Source organism: Microcaecilia unicolor, chromosome 5, assembly GCF_901765095.1.
Source record: "Microcaecilia unicolor chromosome 5, aMicUni1.1, whole genome shotgun sequence".
Classification (NCBI taxonomy): domain Eukaryota; kingdom Metazoa; phylum Chordata; class Amphibia; order Gymnophiona; family Siphonopidae; genus Microcaecilia; species Microcaecilia unicolor.
In genome coordinates, this window is record NC_044035.1 from 112,664,662 (window position 1) to 112,685,927 (window position 21,266).

A 21,266-nucleotide genomic window follows, 5' to 3' on the forward strand; every position below is an offset into this window, starting at 1 on the left:
CATATAAAAGGTATTCAGGTAGTTTTTGCACTGGATATGAAAATGGGTATAAGGCTTTGCTCTCATACCAGACAGTGAACATTAATTATTTAAAGCTATATGATTTTCTGGTGGACTCCTTTCTAGAAGCCAGAAATATTCTACTGGAGAAGCCCAAGACTAAACTATTTTGCAATCAGCATCCAAACTGAAAATCCAGCAAGTAGATGATGGGATAATGCAGTTTTCCCTAATATTGTATAATCATTTGGAAGATTCCCTAGAGTGATTTTCTAATGGATAACACCCAAAAGAGTGGCAACTTAATCTGTGTTAGCCAAGATGGAGCTACATGGGACCTCAAGCTTTACTAAATGTTTTTCAGTACACTAGAAGGTATGCATAAAGAACACCTGGTTTTCAATGAAGAGAGAAGGGTCTGACACTAGCCTGTCTTCTGATCCCCTCTTGAAACAAAAGAATGGAACGATGCAGTAAACAAGTCATTCTTGGATGATGCCCACTTGAGAAAAATCTTGTCTGTTACATTCCAGGAACTAAGAGAGGAAATCCGCCAAAAAACGGAGAACTCAAACGCCCCACGGTAGAAACAAGTGTGTGAAAAAAGTGGGAGAGCGACCAAGTTTCTGGCATCCTTCGTCACTCTCCCACTTTTTTTCACACATTCCAGGAACTACTCATGGAAATCTAGGATCCAACTCGATTTCTCTGCCAGGTAGTAGTCTCTCTTTGCAGAGACATGATACTTGGTGCTGTTTTGTGAGGAAAAACAGCCCAGTTCCACAGTTTAACGGTTTCTTGACATAGAAGTACTGAACATGTTTCTTCTTTCTTGTTTGAGTAGAACATGACTACTTGGAAGGCGAGTCTGCAGCCAGCCATCTTATAGGGCTCTTTCCTATAAGTACATTCCAAAGCTAATGGGATAATATATATATATATATATTTTTTTTATGACATAATTTAGATTTAGTGCACTGCACATCATGTAGAACATGCCTATCTGGCTGTCTGCTGTTAGGATTTCTCACCTTACCACTTACAAATGAAAAGGAATGGCCATTTTTCCATCAATGCTAAGCAGATTAGATCTTCCAGTAAATGTTTACTCCTAGCCTGTGAAGAGTATAAGGGGAGGTCTGGGGCCTGGCTCTTGTTCACAGTACAAGGCCTGAAAAATGGATCTCACGACTACTCAGATGTAACATGTCCGAGGTGTTTTGAGATGCCATCAACCCTGTCAATCTCATCTTTTGAAGGTTCACCAGTGACTGTAATAAACTTGGGATCAAGGATAATTGAAATATAAGAAAAACTTCCTGCTATGTCTAATACTGGGCACAGTTAGCACTCAAGCAGAGTCATGGTGCTATGGCTTTGATGCTAACAAAAGATCCACTCAATACTTGGCAAAAACTAAGGCATGAATTTGCAGCACTGGCTCTACAGGCTCCACACTTGATACATATGTGCTTGATGCTGATGCTTCTGCACTCTTTGAGATATTGGGATCTTGCCAGGTATTTGTGACCTGGATTGGCCACTGTTGGAAACAGGATGCTGGGCTTGATGGACCTTTGGTCTGTCCCAGTATGGCAATACTTATGTACTTAAAGCCTCAGGGAACTTCTTATCCAGCTCCTGCTTAAAGGCCACTCATGCCAAAACTGGTGGAACCATCCTCCGCTGTAACCAAAGATATAGCACTGGATTCTTGGAGACCAGTGAGGTTTAGTCACTAGAAAAGAGGCTGAACCTAACTCTGGATAAAGTTACTTGGGGATGAGTAAAGCCAATGATCTCAGTCTCCAAGTTACTGGGGCTTGAACACTAATGTTTAAAAAACTTGATTTACCCCCCTTCACAACAAGAATCAAAAGCAGTTTATAAATAACAAACATCAACAAAAGAAAAGTCCAACTTTTGACAGGAAAGGGAAAGAATGGAAAGAAGGGCAAGGGATGCAAAAATGGGGTGAACACACTGCTGAACGGCTACCCACCCGCTTCACAGGACGCTGCCAAAAGCCCAGGTAAATAGGTGAGCTTTCAGAGAAGCCCTGAATCTAAGGTAAGAAGATTCAGCTTTAAGTTCAGAAGGATGTGAATTCCAAAGAACGGGAACAGAGAACATGGAATGACATGTCAATTCTAATCTTGACCAATGGACGGGAAGAATAGATAGGTGATATCCTGTGGAAGAATGCAAAGATCGACAATGTCTATAAGGGACAATACTGGAAGAAAGGGTAGGCAGGTTACAAGAATAGAGAACTTCCTAGGTCAAAATCAGAACTTTATATTAGAAGACAGTGATATTGTTGCAAGAGGGGATTAACTTGGTATTAGAGAAGAATGATGCTTTCATGCTATTCCCTGTACACAATGCTTAGTACTATGTCTCCTTGATGCAAAAAAAAAACTCCCTTTCATGCATCAGGTGGAGTAGAGGGATAGCTCCATGCTCCTGGGCCTTTTCTTGAATCTTGACTCCAAGGATGATGATTGATCCCTCAGTGCTGATGGACTGCCAGTGGATGGTGCAGCTTCTGGGTCTTTTGATGCTGATGAGGTTGTATCGGTCTTTGAAATCAAGCTAAAGATGTCTAAAATTTCAGTCTTAAGAGCTTAACAGTCATAGATATCTCAGCAGAAATGCTACAACTGGGGACATCATGATCTTTTTTGGAATCTTGAAACTGCACAGGAGGCACCACTTGAAGCCATTTACTTGGTTCTATGACATGGTGAGAAAAAAGTGAAATCAAATATTTTGCTTAAAAAAGCAAACTTCTGTGACATGGCAACTTCTGAATAAAAAAGGAAGCTATCAAGGTGTCTGAACAGGCCCAAGTACAAAGCAAAAGACAATGCCCAAAACACAGGAATGTTGAATCATTTCAAGTCAGTTTTACTGTTGAAATGAGATTGAGGGAGCCTGTGCAGCACTGGTGCTGGAAGTTTCACGCATGCTTCCATAAACAGTATCAGAATTGCAGTGAGTCAGGATTACTACATGGTATCACCTGCAAGTGGCTGATCACTCTTACTTGCTTAAAGAGAATAATTTTTGACATTTGTCAGGTACTGCTTATAGTTTACAAATTATGGTAATCCTCCTGCGTTATAAGAAGTAATCCAAGCTAGACATATCAATTTAACTTTAACATCTGTAAAAGATTAACTGCAACTGTGGTGACTGAATGTTAATATGTAAAGCTCTTTTAGAAATTATTTTCTTGTTGTGCTAGTAGTCTATAAATTAAGAAGGGTCCAAGAAAATAACAAGGCAGTCGATCCGCAAACTCCAAGATGGAAAACAACAAAGCAGAGCTGTGGAAAACAAACACATACACTTTATTAATAGAATATCATCTGAAAAAACATGTGTTTTAATTCCACTGATCTGCTTTGTTATAAATTAAGGAGTCCTTTTACTAAGTTGTGGTAAAAAGTGGCCTTAGTGCACCCTTATGTGGGTGTTTCCATTAGCATGCGGCCATTAAAACAAACACCTATTTTGTAGGCAGTAAAGGCTCATGTGGTAATCCTGAGTTAACCAGGTAGTGCATGGTAATGCAGGTGTGCTGATTAGTGTACAAATACCTACTCTGTCCCTTCAGACATTCCTCCTTTAAGAATAAAAAAAAAATTTGCATGCACAGTATGCCTGAGCACATCCTGCGGAAAGTTATTTTAAGTTGTAGTAAGCTCACGTTAGCACTTACCGCAGCTTAGTAAAAGGACCCTTAAGAAGCTTAATACATTTTTCTGTTCATAACATTTTTAAGAGAGTCAAGGAAAGAATCACTCCACCACTTATGGACACATACACAACAGCATATACCATAACAGCAGATGCATCACAAGAGGTAACTCAGGAATGTTATTGGTTGACCACAACTGTATTTTAAATAGGGCTGTACATTTAACGCATTAATAACGCGATTAATGCATTAAATGTTTAACTCGTGTTAAAATTTTTTATGTGAGTTAATGCCTCGCCCCCACCTGTAAACATCCAGTATTGCTCTGCCTGCATTTCTCTCTTCTCCGGCACACTCTTCTCCCTGCTTCTCACAGCCGCTGCACTCAAAACATGCTGCGTGTCACCTGGCTCCAAACCTCTCTCTGAAACAGGAAGTTCTGTCAGAGGAGGAAGAACTTCCTGTTACAGAGAGGCTTTGGCACCGGTGACACAGCAGTATGGAAAAATCAAAGAAGGGCTATGGCGCCCATAGAAGAGACGGAAGAAGGAAAAATCAAAGAAGGATGATGGTGCCCACAGAAAAGAGGGAAGAAAAAAAAAGAGGAGAAAAATGGTAAACATGGATAGAGGGAAGGGAGGAGATAGTGCCAGGGGAGGGAAGGCAAGGGAGGGGAGGGAGATGGGAGGAGACTAGTTAAATGTTTAGGATCAATTAAAAAAAAAAAAAAAAGTAAAACTCATTTTCAAAGCACTTAGACTTACAAAGTTCCACTGGTTACTATGTAACTTTGCAAGTCTAAGTGCTTTGAAAATACGCCTCCACATGTACATGCTAAATTTATTTCAACTCTTTTACATTTGGATCACATGACCAACCGATTAAAAATTTTAAGCGTGATTAATCGTGCTCTTGAGCCCTTTAACCAATGGACAGCCCTAATTTTAAACCTTCTAGAACACTTACCTACAAAGGCTATTTGGCTGTGGTAAATGAGTACTAAAGCGAACATCTCCTGTCATCTCTTCAACAGCAAAAATATGCTTTGGGTCTTTCTTCTTAATCTTTTCATGCCTATAAAATGTTCCAAGACAAATAATCAAGAAAACAATATATAACCTCCATTTTATACAGTTTCAATAAGCCTAGTAGCCAAACCAATAGTTGGACCTGAAGCCTGATGTAACATGAAACAAAACAAACAGATTATTAGAATGAGACTTATTCCAAAATAGAAACAAAACATCTTTAAGCAGCAGTACATGATTATTATTATTTTATTAATACAAACATATTGCTACTACTTGGGAAAGATTTTAATGAATCCCCCTTTTCACTTAATTATTTAACCCACATTTAAAAGATGCATTTTACTAATTAGGGTCTGTACTGCAAGTTGGTGTTTTTTTTTTTCACTAAAATGTTTTTTTTTAATAAATTATAATAAAAACAAAGCTTACGCTTATTACATTTTGATAGTAAATTTTACAACAAGCTACTCAGGTTTTCAAGAGGCCTAGTGCAAATGTTGCACCTATTTTATAAAGGGAAATAAAAGGAGCAGTCCAGCAGCTTAAAAAGGGCTCAAATGAAGTTTTAATAAAAGGTAATCAAAATGAAAGGTGATTCAAGGTACATATATCCAGACTTCAACAATAATTGTAAAGACAGCCAAACATGTTTTAGCGTCCACAGTGCCTGCTTCGGGGCGAATATTACACTAAAAGTCGGACAGAAATATATCCACCATAGATAAAAACAAGGAAAAAAAAATCAGTAACTAAAAGAAATTTAAAACCAAAAGAACACGGCAGAAAAGTTGAATATGTATTTACCTTCTGGAAGGTTGGCTCAAAGAGAATCAGGTATTATTTATAATTTACACATTACAGTACTACTCCTGAAATTTAAGAGGAAACTCAAACTAAAATCCTTCCCAACATCAGCAGCCATAAAACCAATCATCTATATGTAGTCTCCGGCTACGACTTCTGTTGAAGTCTGCGTGCGAGGAACATGCAGGGAACAACAAATCAAGCGGAAGATATCCAGAAGGACCAGACTGAAAACACAGATGTTGAAAGCCAAAATGATTTATTGGGACCCTACACGGTCCGTGTTTCGGCCAAAAAGGCCTTCCTCAGGGGTCTTCAAATTGGCAAATACGAATAATCCTTCCAAAATTGCTTATAAGATACAACAATCTGGGCAAAACTAAGGATAAAAGGCGCTAGTGCTGTCCAAACACAGCATAGTCTTCCAAATATGTTTGGACAGCACTAGCGCCTTTTATCCTTAGTTTTGCCCAGATTGTTATATCTTATAAGCAATTTTGGAAAGATTATTCGTATTTGCCAATTTGAAGACCCCTGAGGAAAGCCTTTTTGGCCGAAACACGGACCGTGTAGGGTCCCAATAAATCATTTTGGCTTTCAACATCTGTGTTTTCAGTCTGGTCCTTCTGGATACCTTCCGCTCGATTTGTTGTTTCCTTGTGTGTTTTTGCGGGAGATTTGGATTCTCTTTGTTGCTGTGAGGAACATGCAGCACTTAGTAGTATTGTCCAATGGCAGAAATGCCCATTAAACACAGTCGTGAATGGCCTCTATGAAGGGCACAGTCTGTTTGTCGGATATAAGTCTGACTTCTGGAAATTGATCACAAAGCCCAGACTCTGGAGCTTCTGAGGAGTAATGCAAAGTTCTTTGAAGATGCCGCTAGAGTCAAAGGATAGGAAAAAACAGATGGCTTTGTTTGAGAAGATGTAAGGTAGCAACTACAAGGCACTTGGTAAAGACACTAGAGGCTGATGCAAGGCTGAAAGGGATCAACTTCTACTGGCAGTGATTCCCTCAGAGCTGAAAGCAGAGAATTTTGGACAGTGGATATGGAATCAGGATGAGAGTACTGGCATCTTTGTTATGTAAGGTATACACAGTCAGTCTCCCTTTTTCCTGAGTGACAGAATGGAGAAAGAGTGTTCATCTCAAATGTTTCTTTACAATGGAAGATTGAGGTCTTGGATCCAGGATGAGGTACAGGCCTCCTGTTTTCTTGTGCATAAGAAGTACCTTGATTAGAAGCCTTCACTTCTTTTGAGGAGAGGAATGTGTTCTATAGCATTGCACTGCAGAGGATAATCTTTATATACTATTTATCTGGATTTAGCTCAAACCTTTTGTTGTGTAGGCTTTGGGAAGCCAAAAAAGGATGACTGAGTAGTTGCATAAGTAACCTTAGTTCATAACCCATCTTTCCCAGTGGAAATGGAAGTAGTAGTACACCCAGCCCCCTTGCATCTGTATTTGAAGCAGGAAGGCAGTTTGGAATCTACTAGAACACAAAGATGAAGAGAAAGAAGTTGGCTGAACCGTTGCTAATTGTTGTAAAGTTGAGCAGTGGTCTTTTATGATGTCCAGCCTCCTTTTTTCCTTCTCTCCAAAAAAGGAGCCGCTAGTGCATGACACATCCACCAGTGTAATATGAACATTTTCATGTAGATCCGAGGAATGTAACCAGACTAGGCCTGGTTATTATGGCTGAAGCTGATATTCTGAAAGAATAATCCAAATCATAGCTGTTTGATGTTAGGGGACCACCTTAGGAGACAGTGGACCCCTAACAATATGTTGAAATCTTCTGCCCAGTGTGCAGCGGCAGCCAAAAAAGCAAGAAGGATGCAAGGAATTATTAGAAAAGGAACAGAAAATAAGGCGAAGAATAATATAATGCCTCTATCACTCCATGGTGCTACCTCACCTTGAGTATTGCATACAATCCTGGTCGTCGTATCTCAAGATACCACGGAATTAGAAAAAAGATTCATAAAAGGGCAATCAAATGATAAAAGGGATATAACGCCTCTCATATGAGGAAAGGCTAGAGAGGTTAGGATTCTTCAACTTGGAAAAGAGATGGCTAAGGGGGCCGGTGGATATGATAGGGGACTACAAAATTCTGAGTTGGGAATAGATTTTTTTTACTCTTTCAAAAAGTACAAAGACTAGGGGAATGCTCAATGAAGTTACATGGAAATTCTTTTAAAACAAATAGGAGGAAATATGGTGTCAGTCAAAGGACTTCTAGAACTCGCTGCCAAACGATGTGGTTACAGCAGTTAGCATCTGGGTTTAAAAAAAGGTTTGGTCACATTCCTAAAGGAAAAGTCCACAATCTGCTATTGAGACAGACATGGGGGAAGCCACTGCTTACCCTGGGATCGGTTGCATGGACTGTTGCTACTATATGGGTTTCTACCAGGTAGTTATGACCTGGATTGGCCACTGTTGGAAACAGGACACTGGGCTAGATGGACCATTGGTCTGACCCAGTTTGACTATTCTTTTGTTCTTACGTAAATCAAAGTGGTTTACATAGTACATACAGGCATGTATTTTGTATCTGGGGCACTGGAGGGTTAAGTGACTCGTTCACAGTCACAAGGAGCTGCGGTGGGAAACAAACCAAGTTCCCATGGTTCCCAAGTCATTGCATTAACCATTAGGCCACTCCTCCTAGTGGGCCAACCATTGTGAGCCCCACTAAGGACAGAGAAAGTACTTGTATATAATATGTAAACCGCTTTGATTGTACCTTTAACTTTATGTGATATCACTTACAACATACTTCATACCATGTAAATGGCTGCTGATTATGTAAGAAAGGTCGAAATCCCACAATGCATTCGAATACCATTGTTCCAAAACTCCAATAATCTACAGTAACAGTGTACGACCTGTTCTCAAATAATTCTGGAGCCTGGAAAAAAAAACAAAAATCCTTTTTAATATGAGAAAATTTAAATATACAATTTATTATTCCAGCAAGTCTAATAAAAATTACAATGATGCTAAGCTAATCCTTGATTTTCTGGAGACTCATGATTTAGACTGATCAACTGCACAGAATGAAGGTAACTCATTCACGTTTGTAATATATTTTATTTTATTTATTGCACTTGTATCCCACATTTTCCCACCTATTTGCAGGCTCAATGTGGCTTACAAAGTCCTGTTATGGCATCGCCATTTCAGGGTAAAGAAATACAATTGGTGTTACAAATATATTAAGAGTAACAAGGCTAACAAATAGTTAGCAGTTCAAGGAGAGGCAAGAAAAGTAAACTGAACATTTTAGATTCCAAATTTGTATCGTATTAACATTACAACTTCAAATTAATAAAATAGATTCTACGTCATTAATAAATATACTGTAGCTCCAGTCACAGACTTGTTTCCAGAATAACAAGCATAACCTGGCATGAAAACAAAAAAAACCAAAAAAAAAAACCAATGAAACCATTTACAATATAAGACTTAAAGGGAGAGGGCAAATGGAACCCAAAAAAGTCCCTGATACTGCAGACTTATAGGAAGGGTCCTAGATAGGTCTACCAGGATTCAAGGAAAGGAAATTAAAGTTTCACCTTACTTATCATCCTGCTAGATCAGTCCAGATGAATGAGACGTACAAAAAAAAAAGTGCACATCAAGGGGCAGAGGAAGACAAAGCCCCCCTGCACCACAATTCTGTGAAAGGACAGTTCTTCCCTGGCTAAAATATCAAACTTGTAATACTTAAGAACATAACAGCAACCACACTGGGTCAGACCAATGGTCCATCTACCCAGTACTCAGTTTCTAACAGTGGCCAATCCAGGACACAAGTATTTGGCAGAAACCCAAATACTAGCAACATTCCATGCTACCAATCCCAGGGCAAGCAGTGGCTTCCCCATGTCCATCTCAATAGCAAACTATTACCACATCCTCTAGCAATAAGTTCCAGAGCTTAAATATTTGTTGTGTGAAAATATGTTTTAAAAGTATTTCCATGTAACTTCATTGAGTGTCCCCTAGTCTTTGTACTTTTTGAAAAAGAGCAAAAAAAAAATAAAAAAGTCTACTACTACTACTATTTGGGTTTCTGCCAGGTACTTGTCACCTGTTGCCCACTGATGGAAGCAGGATACTGGGCTAGATGGACCATTGATTTGACCCAGTATGGCTATTCTTATGCTAACTTCCTCAAAATCTAGACACACTACATTGGGCAGCTCATCTTTATCCACATATTTACACATTCAAAGAAATGAAGCAAATTGGTGAGGCAAGACTTCCCCTGGCTGAACCCATGCTGACTCTGCCCCAATAAACCATGTTTGTCTATGTGTTCCTTAATTTAATTCTTTATAATTGTTTCCACTATTTTGCCTGGCATTGAAGTCAGGCTTACTGGTCTGTAATTTCCCAGATCATCCTTGAACCCTTTTTGAAAATGGACGTCACATTGGCCATCTTCAGGTACTACAGATCATTTTAACGACAGATTGCAGATCACTAACAGCAGATCAGCAAATCTCATGTTTGAGTTCATTCAGTACCCTAGGGTGGATGCCATCCAGTCCAAGTGATTTACTGCTCTTTAATTGGTTGCTTTGCCTCCACCCATCTTCTAGGTTCACCAAGATTTCTTTCAGTTTCTTTCAGTTCCTCTCTGTTGTCACCCTTGAAAACCATTTCTGGTACAGGCAGATCTCATATATTCTTCCATAAAGACTGAAGCAAAAAATTCTGTCTCTCTGGTATGGCCTCATCCTCTCTTTTGCTCCTTCATGATCTAACAGTCCCACTGAATCCTTTGCAGGCTTTCTGCTTTTGATGTACCTGAGAAAGTTGTTAGTGTGAGTTTTGCCTCTGCAGCAAGTTTTTCTTCATATTTTCTTTTAGCATTCTTTACCAATGCTTTGCATCTAATTTGCCAGCGCTAATGGTGCTTCCTATTTTCTTCATTCGGGTCCTTTTTCCATTCTTTGAAAGATGTTCTTTTGGCTCTAATAGCCTCTTTCACTTCACCTTTTAACTCTTCTTTCCACCTTTTTAAATACATGGAATACATCTGGTATGGGCTTCCAAGGTGGTATTTTTAAACATCCATGCCTGACTTAAAATCCTAATCTTTGCAGCAAGTCTTTTTAGCTTCTTTTTAACCATTTTCCTGATTTTATCATAGTCACCCTTTCGAAAATTAAATGCTGCTACAGTCAATTTCCTTTGTGACTTCACTCCAGATATGAGCTCAAATTTGATCATGTTATGATCACTGTTTCCTAGCAGACCCAACACCATTACCTCTCATACTATGCCCTGCATTTCAATAAGGACTAGATCTAAAATAGCTCCCCCTCTTGTCGGTTCCTGGACCAGAACCTCCCTAGCAATCCATGATGTAAATGCATCCAGTCAATAACTGGGGTAATTGAAACCACCCATTATTATACTGTTGCCCAATTTGACGTTACTTCCTGTTCTGGGGCAGGGGACCGGCAAGCCAACAATCACACGACTGCTTTGTGAACCTCCCAGGTGGTGAGAATGATACGCCAGGAGAGGCTTAGCGGCGGCCCGTTACAGGTGGCAGCCAACCTAGGTATGCCACTGATAGAAGCTATCAGTCTATAATTAGAAATTGCATTCTTCATTATGGAGATGACAATTTCTCCCAAATATGAAGGAAAATCCCCCAATTCTAAAAAAGACTAACCAGTTTAACATACCTTTAAACTTGCTAAAAGCCATTTTCATAATGTATGGATGACAGGTATCCAAAATACAATAAGAAGTGACATACTTTTTATATAGAACATTCACCAAAGGTCAAGTTCAAGATGTAAATTATTTCCATACTTTATCAGCTGCAACTGAGACAAAGGTAATACCAGAGGGATCCCAATCTAAATTGTTCTTCTTAAAAAGATCCCTAACGATTGCAATTTGGGGACTGAAAAGCTCCGAGAGGTGGAAAGTCTTTTAATAGTTACTGGATTAATACACAACTCAGTATTAGTAAGAGTGATAAGGATTTTTAAAAAACATCTTTGCATCCAGAATCTTTTTCTTGATTAATTTTGAATAATAAACCTTCCTTTTTGATTTCAACAAGATCTCATATTCTCTACTAACTGTTCTCCAGTTTATTTTCTCATTAGATGGTTGTTTATGCCATAACCTTTCCAATTTCCTACTTTTCTGTTTTAACTCAATCAACTCAAAGTGAAACTATCAGATGACCTAATTATTTTAGTTTTAAGTTTACATGCAGCCAAATGGTCCAAGATCTCCTTACTCAAACATAACCAATCTTTAACAAAATCTGTACACTTCAAAGACATTTCTCTCATCAAACTGAGACCAAAATGCTACATGATCAATAGTTCCTCTACAAAGAAACGACACTCTTTTAGATGCACTTTCTTTCCAAGACTGTCTCCAATTTATAATAAATTGATATAAGAAATGATGCAAGGGACCTCCAACCAGTCACCTTCCAGAAAGGATACACCTAAACAAGCATCAGATTTTGAAGAAGCTATTAAATCTAAATGATGCCCTATAAATTGGAACCTGATAATTTAAAGCCTTTACATAAGAGAAAAGTTCTGATATTCTAGAGTGGGTATCAGCCTTTTCAAGATGTAAACTGATGTCTCCCAACAAGTTAAAGTGCATAATTTAAGGCATTTCAAAATACAAAATCATAAAATGTATTTTGAACCTTAACCCATTTTCCTGAACCTATGCATGGGAAAATTAGGTTCTTACCTTGGTAATTTTCTTTCCTTTAGTCATAGCAGATGAAGCCATTATGTATGGGTTGTGTCCATCAACCAGCAGGGGGAGATAGAGAGCATTCAACTTTTCACAGTGCCTCATGGCCAGCCAGCTCCACTGCCTCTTCAGTATTTGAAGCTTCCAAAGCAGTATGGCAAACCGCAATGGGAATAACATGAACTTTCCTCACAGCGAACGATGGCCCCTTAACAAGGGCATGAACTCAAAAGGAGGGAATGAACACATCCTCCTGTAGGGAATAAACTCATCCTCCTTATTGTATAACTGGAGGGGATACACGCAACCTCCTGGAGGGAATAAACTCATCCTCCCAAAACATAAACTGGAGGGAATGGACTCATCCTCCTATAAGTGAACATGAATCCTGAAGACTGTTTTCCAACTTTCTCCCAAGGAAGGAACTTCAGGAAACAAGAACAGAACCTGAAACAGATTCACAGCATACAGACAATCATACAGGGAGGGCTCATGGCTTCATCTGCTATGACTAAAGGAAAGAAAATTATCAAGGTAAGAACCTAATTTTCCCTTCCTTGTCATCAAGCAGATGAAGCCATTATGTATGGGATGTAACAAAGCAATCCCTATATAGGGTGGGAACAGGTCACACCACGCGCTAGCACTTGTGCTCCAAAACGCGCATCCCTCCTAGCAGCCACATCCAGCCTGTAATGTCGGGCAAAAGAGAGCTTAGAAGCCCATGTTGCTGCACTGCATATCTCTTGACGAGAGAGTGCTCCAGTTTCAGCCCAAGAGGAAGAAATCGCTCTGGTAGAATGCGCCTTAAAGGCTACAGGCGGAGACCGGCCGGCAACCAGATAAGCTGAAAAGATAGTTTCTTTGAGCCAGCGGGCAATAGTGGCTTTAGATGCTGGAGACCCTCTGCGAGGACCTGATAACAAAACAAACAGATGATCATAGATCCTGAAAGAGATAGTAACTCGCAGATACTGCAGCAGAGTCCTGCGCAACTGCCCAAAAGATTCTGGAAACTCCTCCTTATCAAAGGAGGGCAAGAAAATAGGCTGGTTTAGGTGAAACGCTGAAACCACCTTAGGCATGAAGGAAGGCACGGTCCGAACCATGATCCCGGACTCTGAGAATTGCAGAAATGGGTCTCTACAGGACAGCGCCTGGAGCTCTGACACCCGTTGCGCCGAAGTAATGGCCACAAGAAAAACGGCCTTTAGTGTCAAATCTTTCTCCGAAGCGGCTCAAAAGGAGAAGCCTGCAGGGCCTTCAAAACTAGCCCCAGGTTCCAAGCTGGACAGGGTGCTCGCACGGAAGGCCGGAGCCGAAGCACCCCACTAAGAAACCGTGCCACATCTGGATGAGCAGCTAAAGATACGCCTTCAACCTTACCACGAAGGGAGGCCAACACTGCCACTTGCACCCGCAGGGAATTATAGGCCAAGCCTATTTGTACACCATCCTGCAAAAAGTCCAGAATCGACGAGACAGGAGCCCGCATGGCTGAGATCGCTTTTGAAGCACACCAAGACTCAAACTGGAGCCAAATCCTGGCATAAGCCACGGAAGTGGAACGCTTGCGGGCCTGCAGGAGAGTGGAAATGACTGTGTTTGAATAGCCTTTGTCCCTAAATTGCGCCCTCTCAATCGCCATGCCATAAGACCAAAGCGGCAGGCGTCCTCCATGGCTACCGGGCCCTGTGACAACAGGTTCGGTACCAGAGGTAAAGGAAGGGGAGCCTCCACTAGCATCTGTTGGAGATCCGCATACCAAGGCCTCCTGGGCCAATCCGGGGCGATGAGGACCACTTCTCCTGGGTGCAGCCGAATCCGCAGGAACACGTGCCCTATCAAGGGCCACAGAGGGAACACATATAGTAGGCCCGGAGGCCAGGGCTGAGTCAAGGCATCCAACCTTGCCGAGCGAGGATCTCTCCGTCTGCTGAAGAAGCACGGGACTTTGGCATTTGAACTTGTCGCCATAAGATCCATCACGGGCTTGCCCCATTTGGCACATATCTGCAGGAATACTTCGTCTGCTAGTTCCCATTCTGCTGGATCGATCTGATGCCTGCTTAGATAATTGGCTTGCACGTTGCTCTGACCTGCAATGTGAGCTGCCGACAGAAACTGAAGATGCAGCTCGGCCCAGTGGCAAATCTGTTTGGCCTGCGCAGCCAGTGCTCTGCACTGAGTGCCGCCTTGTCGATTTATGTAGGCCACTGCTGTCGTGTTGTCCGACATCACTCTGACAGCCAATCCTTCCAGGGTCACTTGAAAGGCCAGAAGCGCCTGAAACACCGCTTTCAACTCCAGGCGGTTGATGGACTACTTCGAATCCTCGGGTGTCCATAGACCCTGGGCATGCTTCCCCTTGCAATGTGCGCCCCAGCCCTTCAGGCCGGCATCTGTCACTACTAGACACCAATCGGGGAGCGCCAGCGGTATTTCTCGCTGCAGCATGCTGTCTGAGAGCCACCACTCCATGCTGAGTCGGGCCGCAGGGAGCCAAGAAAGTCTGCATTGATAATCCTGAGAAACTGGAGACCATCTTTGAAGTAGGGAATACTGTAGAGGTCTCAGGTGCGCTCTCGCCCAGGGCACCACTTCCAGCAACTGGACAATGTCCCAAGCTCGCGGGCGGGGCATCCTCAGGAGCAGACGGACCTGATTCTGAAGCTTGCACCGCCTTAGCTCGGGTAGGTATACATAGCCCGAGTCTGTGTCGAACCTGGCCCCCAAATATTCTAGAGATTGCGAGGGGGTCACGTGACTTTTGGCCATATTGACGACCCAGCCTAGAGATTGAAGTACTGAGACCACTCTGGCTGTAGCTTGATAGCTCTCTGTTACAGAGTCTGCTCTGATGAGCCAGTCGTCTAGGTACGGGTGAACCCTGATACCTTCTCACCTGAGCAAAGCAGCTACTACCACCATTACCTTCGAAAAGGTTCGGGGAGCTGTGGCGAGGCCAAAAGGCAAGGCCCGGAACTGGAAATGTTTTCCCAACACCGCAAACCTCAGAAACTTCTGGTGCGGGGGCCAAATTGGTATGTGCAAGTAAGCTTCTTTCAGGTCTAGAGACATGAGAAACTCTCCTGGCTGTACCGCAGCAATGACAGAGCGCAGGGTTTCCATGTGGAAATGCCGCACTCTCAGGGACTTGTTTAATTCTTTTAAGTCCAGAATAGGGCGAAAAGACCCACCTTTTCGCGGCACCACAAAGTAGATGGAGTATCGGCCGTAGATGTGTTCGGCGGGAGGTACCGGGGACACGGCCCCTAACTGAATCAGACCTTGCAAAGTCTCCTCTACCGACGCCCATTTGGCGGCAGAACTGCATCGGGACTCCACAAACACGTCTCTTACTGGGGCTTTGAATTCTATTCTGTAGTCATCTCTGATCAGGTCCAGAACCAACTGATCTGAGGAAATATTGGCCCACTCCTCGGCAAAGACGTCCTCCGATCACAGGAAGCGAGGAGGGGGCCGGCGCACCATCATTGAGAGGGTCGCCCCTGAACTCCAGGCCTAGAGCTGGTGGCTGCGGAACGCTTGTCCGAGCGAAAGGAGTTCCTCTGCTGAAAAACGGGCACGAGAAGTGAACCCAGCAGAACACCCCCGGCGGTACCTTCTAGCTTCACGGAAGCGAGGTCTATAAGAGGAGTGGACCGCCTGGCCCTTGGAGGAAGGCCTCGGCCTATCTTCGGGCAAGCGCTGGGGTTTAGGATCTCCCAGACCTTTAACAATTTTTTTCCCCAACTCCTCACCAAATAGAAGAAGGCCTTGAAAGGGCAACTTCACCAACCTTTGCTTAGAGGCCATGTCCGCTGCCCAATGTCGTAACCAAATAAGATGGCGAGCCGCCACTGCTACTGCCATTTGTTTAGCCGAAGCTCTGACAATATCATAAAGGGCATCAGCCAAAAAGGACAAGGCCGACTCCAGCTGCGGAGCCACATCCGAGAAGGGCTCCGCTCCATCTCCGGGCTGTTCCACTGCCTGTTGCAACCACGCCAGGCAGGCTCTAGCAGCATAACAACTACATGCAGACGCCCGAACAGTAAGACCTGCAATTTCAAAGGACCATTTAAGTGCTGCTTCCAGCCTACGGTCTTGTATATCCTTCAGGGCAACTCCTCCTTCCACAGGGAGGGGTAGTTCTCTTTATCACCGCAGTGACTAGGGCATCTACTTTAGGCATTGCAAAGAGAGCCAAATGCTCCTCACGCAGAGGGTATAATTGCCCCATAGCCCTGAAAACTTTCAAAGGTCCCTCGGGGTCGCCCACTTAGCGGAAATAAGCTCTTGGATGGAGTCATGCAAAGGAAAGGCTCGAGCAGGCTTTTTGGTACTAGCCATCCAAGGATTCACAGAGGAGGCCGTGCCACTGTCAGGCTCTTCAATAGAAAGGACATGTAGGGCATCTGAAATAAGTGCTGGCAGCTCATCACGGTGGAAAATCCTCACCGCGGAGGGATCATCCAGATCCTGTGGTAATTCTGCACCTGACTCTGGCTCCTCAGACCACGAAGGCCTGCCAGAACTCTCCGAATCCTCACAGCCCGACCACTGGGGGGGGGGGGGGGAAAGGAGGTGCACCACAATCTGAAGGGGAATTAGCCCTTCTTCGCTTTTCTTTATGCCAATTATCAGGGAAAATAGCCTCAGCGGGCAGTCCCAGGCCAGAATCCACCGGGGGGGGGGGGGGGGGGGGACAATAGAAGGGGCCTCAGACGACCCTTGAGGGAGAGCTCTTTTCAGCATGTATGCTTTATGTAATAACACAAAATCAGGTGAGAAAAAAAATCGCCCTGGGCACCCAGATCCCGTCCGGGGCTAGCCGCTCTCTGAATAGCCTCAATTCAAGGCCCCCCCCCCCCCCCCCCCCCAGGCTCATGGCTCTCCGTCTCTACGGAGGCCGCGCCATGTGGAGAATACAAAATGGCGTCCGCTGCCACCTCTGAGCGGGAAGAATCATCGCTCGCCATGCTCGGGCTGGCTCTTACACCTGTACAGCACAATTTACAGAATCCCGCTGCTGATTTGTGCTTGCCACACCGGGAACAGTGCTTTACATTCTCTGCAGCCATCGCCGAAAAACGGCAGGAAAATTCAAAATGGCGGTTTCGCGCCAAAAACGCCCCGATCGCGGGCCCACCCCGGAGGAGTTAGAAAACACTCTTACCTCACCGGACCGAGTATCACAGCTCCAGTCCCATAGAAGAATCAAAGGAAAACCTCTGTTCCATTTTTTTTTTTTTTACGCTGTGAGGAAAGCAGAGGTAATAAGAACTCCAGAGGCTCAGATGAGTGGGAAAGGCAGGGAAAGGCGAACCAATGTGCCTGCATCCACTGAGTGGGAAAGGACAAGGAAAATCAAGCTAATATGTCCACATCCACGGAGGCATGGGTAAGGCAGGGAAAGGGCTAACCTATGTGCCTTCAAAGTGAAGCTGCTATAGCCTCTAACACCCCGGCTAACAACTGGGAAGCCAGGAGCCACCCCAAGGCAGATTTTTGATGGAGCTCGAAGAAGCTGCAGCCACCCTGCTTGGGGAGATAGAGAATACTGAAGAGGCAGTGGAGCTGGCTGGCCATGAGGCACTGTGAAAAGTTGAGTGCTCTCTATCTCCCCCTGCTGGTTGATGGACACAACCCATACGTAATGGCGTCATCTGCTTGACGACAAAAAAAGATACCTGATTAGGGTTGTAACCTCTGCTCACTGCAGTTTACTTTCACATCCTCTTGGGAGCACACTGCAGTCATTTCACTGCTATTTTAGACAATCACCATTCCCTGCAGATCATTCCACTGCTTCATTTCCATCCTCTTGCAAATGGGAAACTTTCATGTTTATTATGCCACACCATTTGTTTTAATTCCGTTACCATTTTTGTCTCCACTAGCTCCTCAGGAAGGGCTTTTCTGACAAGGTTGTTCAATCACTGCAATTGTCTTGTTTTGGGGAATTGCGCGTAGCCACTGAGAGCTTTGCAGGTTGCTCAGCACTCTGTTGCTAGTGATTATGAGGACATCACGTTAAGATCACATTACTCCCATTTTAAAGCCTTTACACTGGCTTCCTGTAAAGGTTCACACTGAGTTCAAAATGTCATTACCGGCTTTTAAAGTATTGAATAGTTGCATTTCTCCTACACTTAGTTCCACTCTAAGACAGTCTCAAAAGCAACTGCTTGAAGTTCCATTTTCCAGGCAGATTCATTCAGAACAGTGCAGATCCTCTATATTTTATGTTAAAGCTTGCCTATTGAACTTTGTTCTTTACAAAACATTAACCAGTTTAAGACAGAAATAGAAACCTGTATGTTTGTTCAGGCATACAGTATAGATCATTAGATTAATGAGATTATGTACTTTTTCTGCATTGTATACTCTCATTTAGAGTTGTAGCAATGGATGGTTTTATATTGGTATACTTTATTTGTATATAATGTTGTTCTCCGCTTAGAATGATTCAGATACAATGGGTTAGAAATAAATTTTTATGATTATTAAAGTTCTCAAACTCCCTTGGAGCATCATATTATGACCCCTAATCCTACAGTTTCCTGACAGAGGTATGCCTCTTCCACATTTAAGATTCAGCTATTTAATATATATATTTAGGCTCTCAAATCTCAATAGCTTTTGCTGCAGAAGCTGCATCATTCTGGTGGTATTTCACTAAATCACCTCTAGCTTCTCGCTATCATTTCTAAACTATGGCCTCCAGAACAAGCGCAATATTCCAGGTAAAGCTTCACCTATGATCTATACAGGTGCATTATCACTTCCTTTCATCATCTACTTAACACATATTGTAAGAAATGTTTAAATATATTGCGTTTTCATATAACATAGTTGCAGAAGTAGAATATAGACCTTAGCTATAGTTGTGTAAGCCCTTTTCTAACAGAAAGCATTACATTATAGCTGTCTGAATCACTAACAAAGAAACTGTGTGAGACGAAGGGGATGGGGGGGAGGGGGGGTTGTATCTGCAAGTTGTGAACTCTAAACTAAGAAAGCAGAAGGGAGGGGGTTAGGAGGGAGTGAGAAATTCCAGGTGGTAGCTTGTTAAGCAGAACTTTCACAGGAGATAAGAACACTAGCAGACTAACAAAGGCAGGCTTGTTCTATGGAAAATTTTCACAGAGAAGGATGCGGGGGGGGGGGGGGGGGGTACATGTGATCAGTGTCCAATGAGACAACTTAGGGGGCAGACAAAGACAATATGCTATATAATCTTTGATTGTGGTAGAAGGTTTTGTGCATGCTTGATTTTTGAGACACCCATTCTTGCAAGAGTGTATTCTTGATTTTTGGACAATAAATTAATTAAGACTTGCTTCATCAATCTGATTTTGAGAGTCCTATTTTGGTATAGGTTCTCAGGTTATCTGGGGGCTATTTATAACAATATACATAAAAAACAGTCACTACATTAAAAAGGCTTGTTATACTGTATACCAAGGACCTCCCTTGCCTGTTATTTTTTGGCATTGTAAGTTGCACTCAGTTGCAATGTACATGTCTTTATCTTATTTATTTGGTACAGTCTAAGTTTACCACATTATAAAGCATTAAACAAGGAAAATGTGACAAAACAATGAAAAGGACACAAGCAAAACAAATAGCCTTACCAAATACTGTAATGTTCCCACAAATGAGGTACACAGACTTCCCTGGTCCAGGTCTTTAGCATATCCTAAATCTATAATTTTATAAATTATCTGAAAAAAAAAAAAAAAGATTCATATGTATTAATTGCCAGGCTAGAAAAACAATTACCAAATAAAATTCTATGGTTCTAAATAACTATACCACAAACCTGTTATATGCACAAACTTGATGCCTCAAGGCATTTTTCATTACAACAAAATATCATACAAAATTCACCATTTGTGAACATGTGAATTAAAAAAGATGATGTATTCATTTTATTTATTAATTCATTCATACTTCCATACTGCAAAGACTGGAACCACGCTTCATGGAGTATAATTCAACTAGAAGTGCTGGATATAAAGGGGACCCAGAGGAACAGGGTCTGGGAGAGTTAGAGTTTTGGGGTCTTGTAGGATGCAAGGGAGAAAGCCAAGCATTCACAGGCATGCATTCTATCAAGGACTCTGTTGACCTAGCACTAAACCCTGAACAACAGACATAAAAGAAGTAAACTCATCTCCTAAAAGTCGCACCAAATTGTTACGTTGAAGAACTGACTTGCTACCTGAAGAGTTATGCTAGCCCTTGCTCTCAGTAAAATACAGGCCAATGGCTCATAATAAGAGCTAGGCTTCTTAAAATCAGAATCATCTCTGATACAAAAGAGAGCTAGCTTGTAAAAATCAGAGATCACCTTTGACACAGTTACATTTCACTATGGCAAGTGCTGAACTGGCAAGGGTGGGGGCAATCTACTCTATAAACAATCCTGAGATTGGCACTTGCAAGACGTCATAAGCAAGAGTTGCTATAGTTACGTAGAGATAGTGCTGGGTCAGCTGCACCCCGGGTGAGAACATCCAAAGGGGGGCTACAGGAAGGTTTGGGTACATGTGAAGTCATTCTGATCAACTGATAAGGACTAGGAGCCCTGTTGAGACAGCTGGGGTCCATTGAAATGAATAGGGCCAAAATTGTATATAAGCAGCAGTTTGAGGAGTATTAGTTCAGACGTGACGAGACGAGAAGAAGAAGGAGATGAGAGGAGAAGACGAACAGAGAAGGGAGACTCCAGAAGGCTAGAGAGAGAGGACGTGCCATGATATGCGGTTCCATTATGTGAATGCTTAACCTACCTGTATTACCATTGGTAAGATTGTAATAAACTATCTTATTATATCTACTACATACTGGGTTCCTTTCTAATTACAAGAGTCCATACTGCCTGACGGTGTAAGCCTGTCATGAGCAGATTCAAGGTTGGGAAAGCTAGATATTTGGAGGGC

At 42.5% G+C, this 21,266-nt stretch overlaps 1 protein-coding gene across 1 annotated transcript in view; it reads right to left on the reverse strand.

The window, feature by feature from the left end:
* Positions 1 to 21,266, reverse strand: part of CHUK (component of inhibitor of nuclear factor kappa B kinase complex) — a 169,713-nt gene that overhangs the window by 80,683 nt on the left and 67,764 nt on the right. Inside the window, 3 exon segments of the mRNA XM_030203200.1 lie at positions 4,673 to 4,780; positions 8,340 to 8,464; positions 19,956 to 20,045. Of these exon segments, the coding sequence (XP_030059060.1) occupies positions 4,673 to 4,780; positions 8,340 to 8,464; positions 19,956 to 20,045 (323 nt within the window).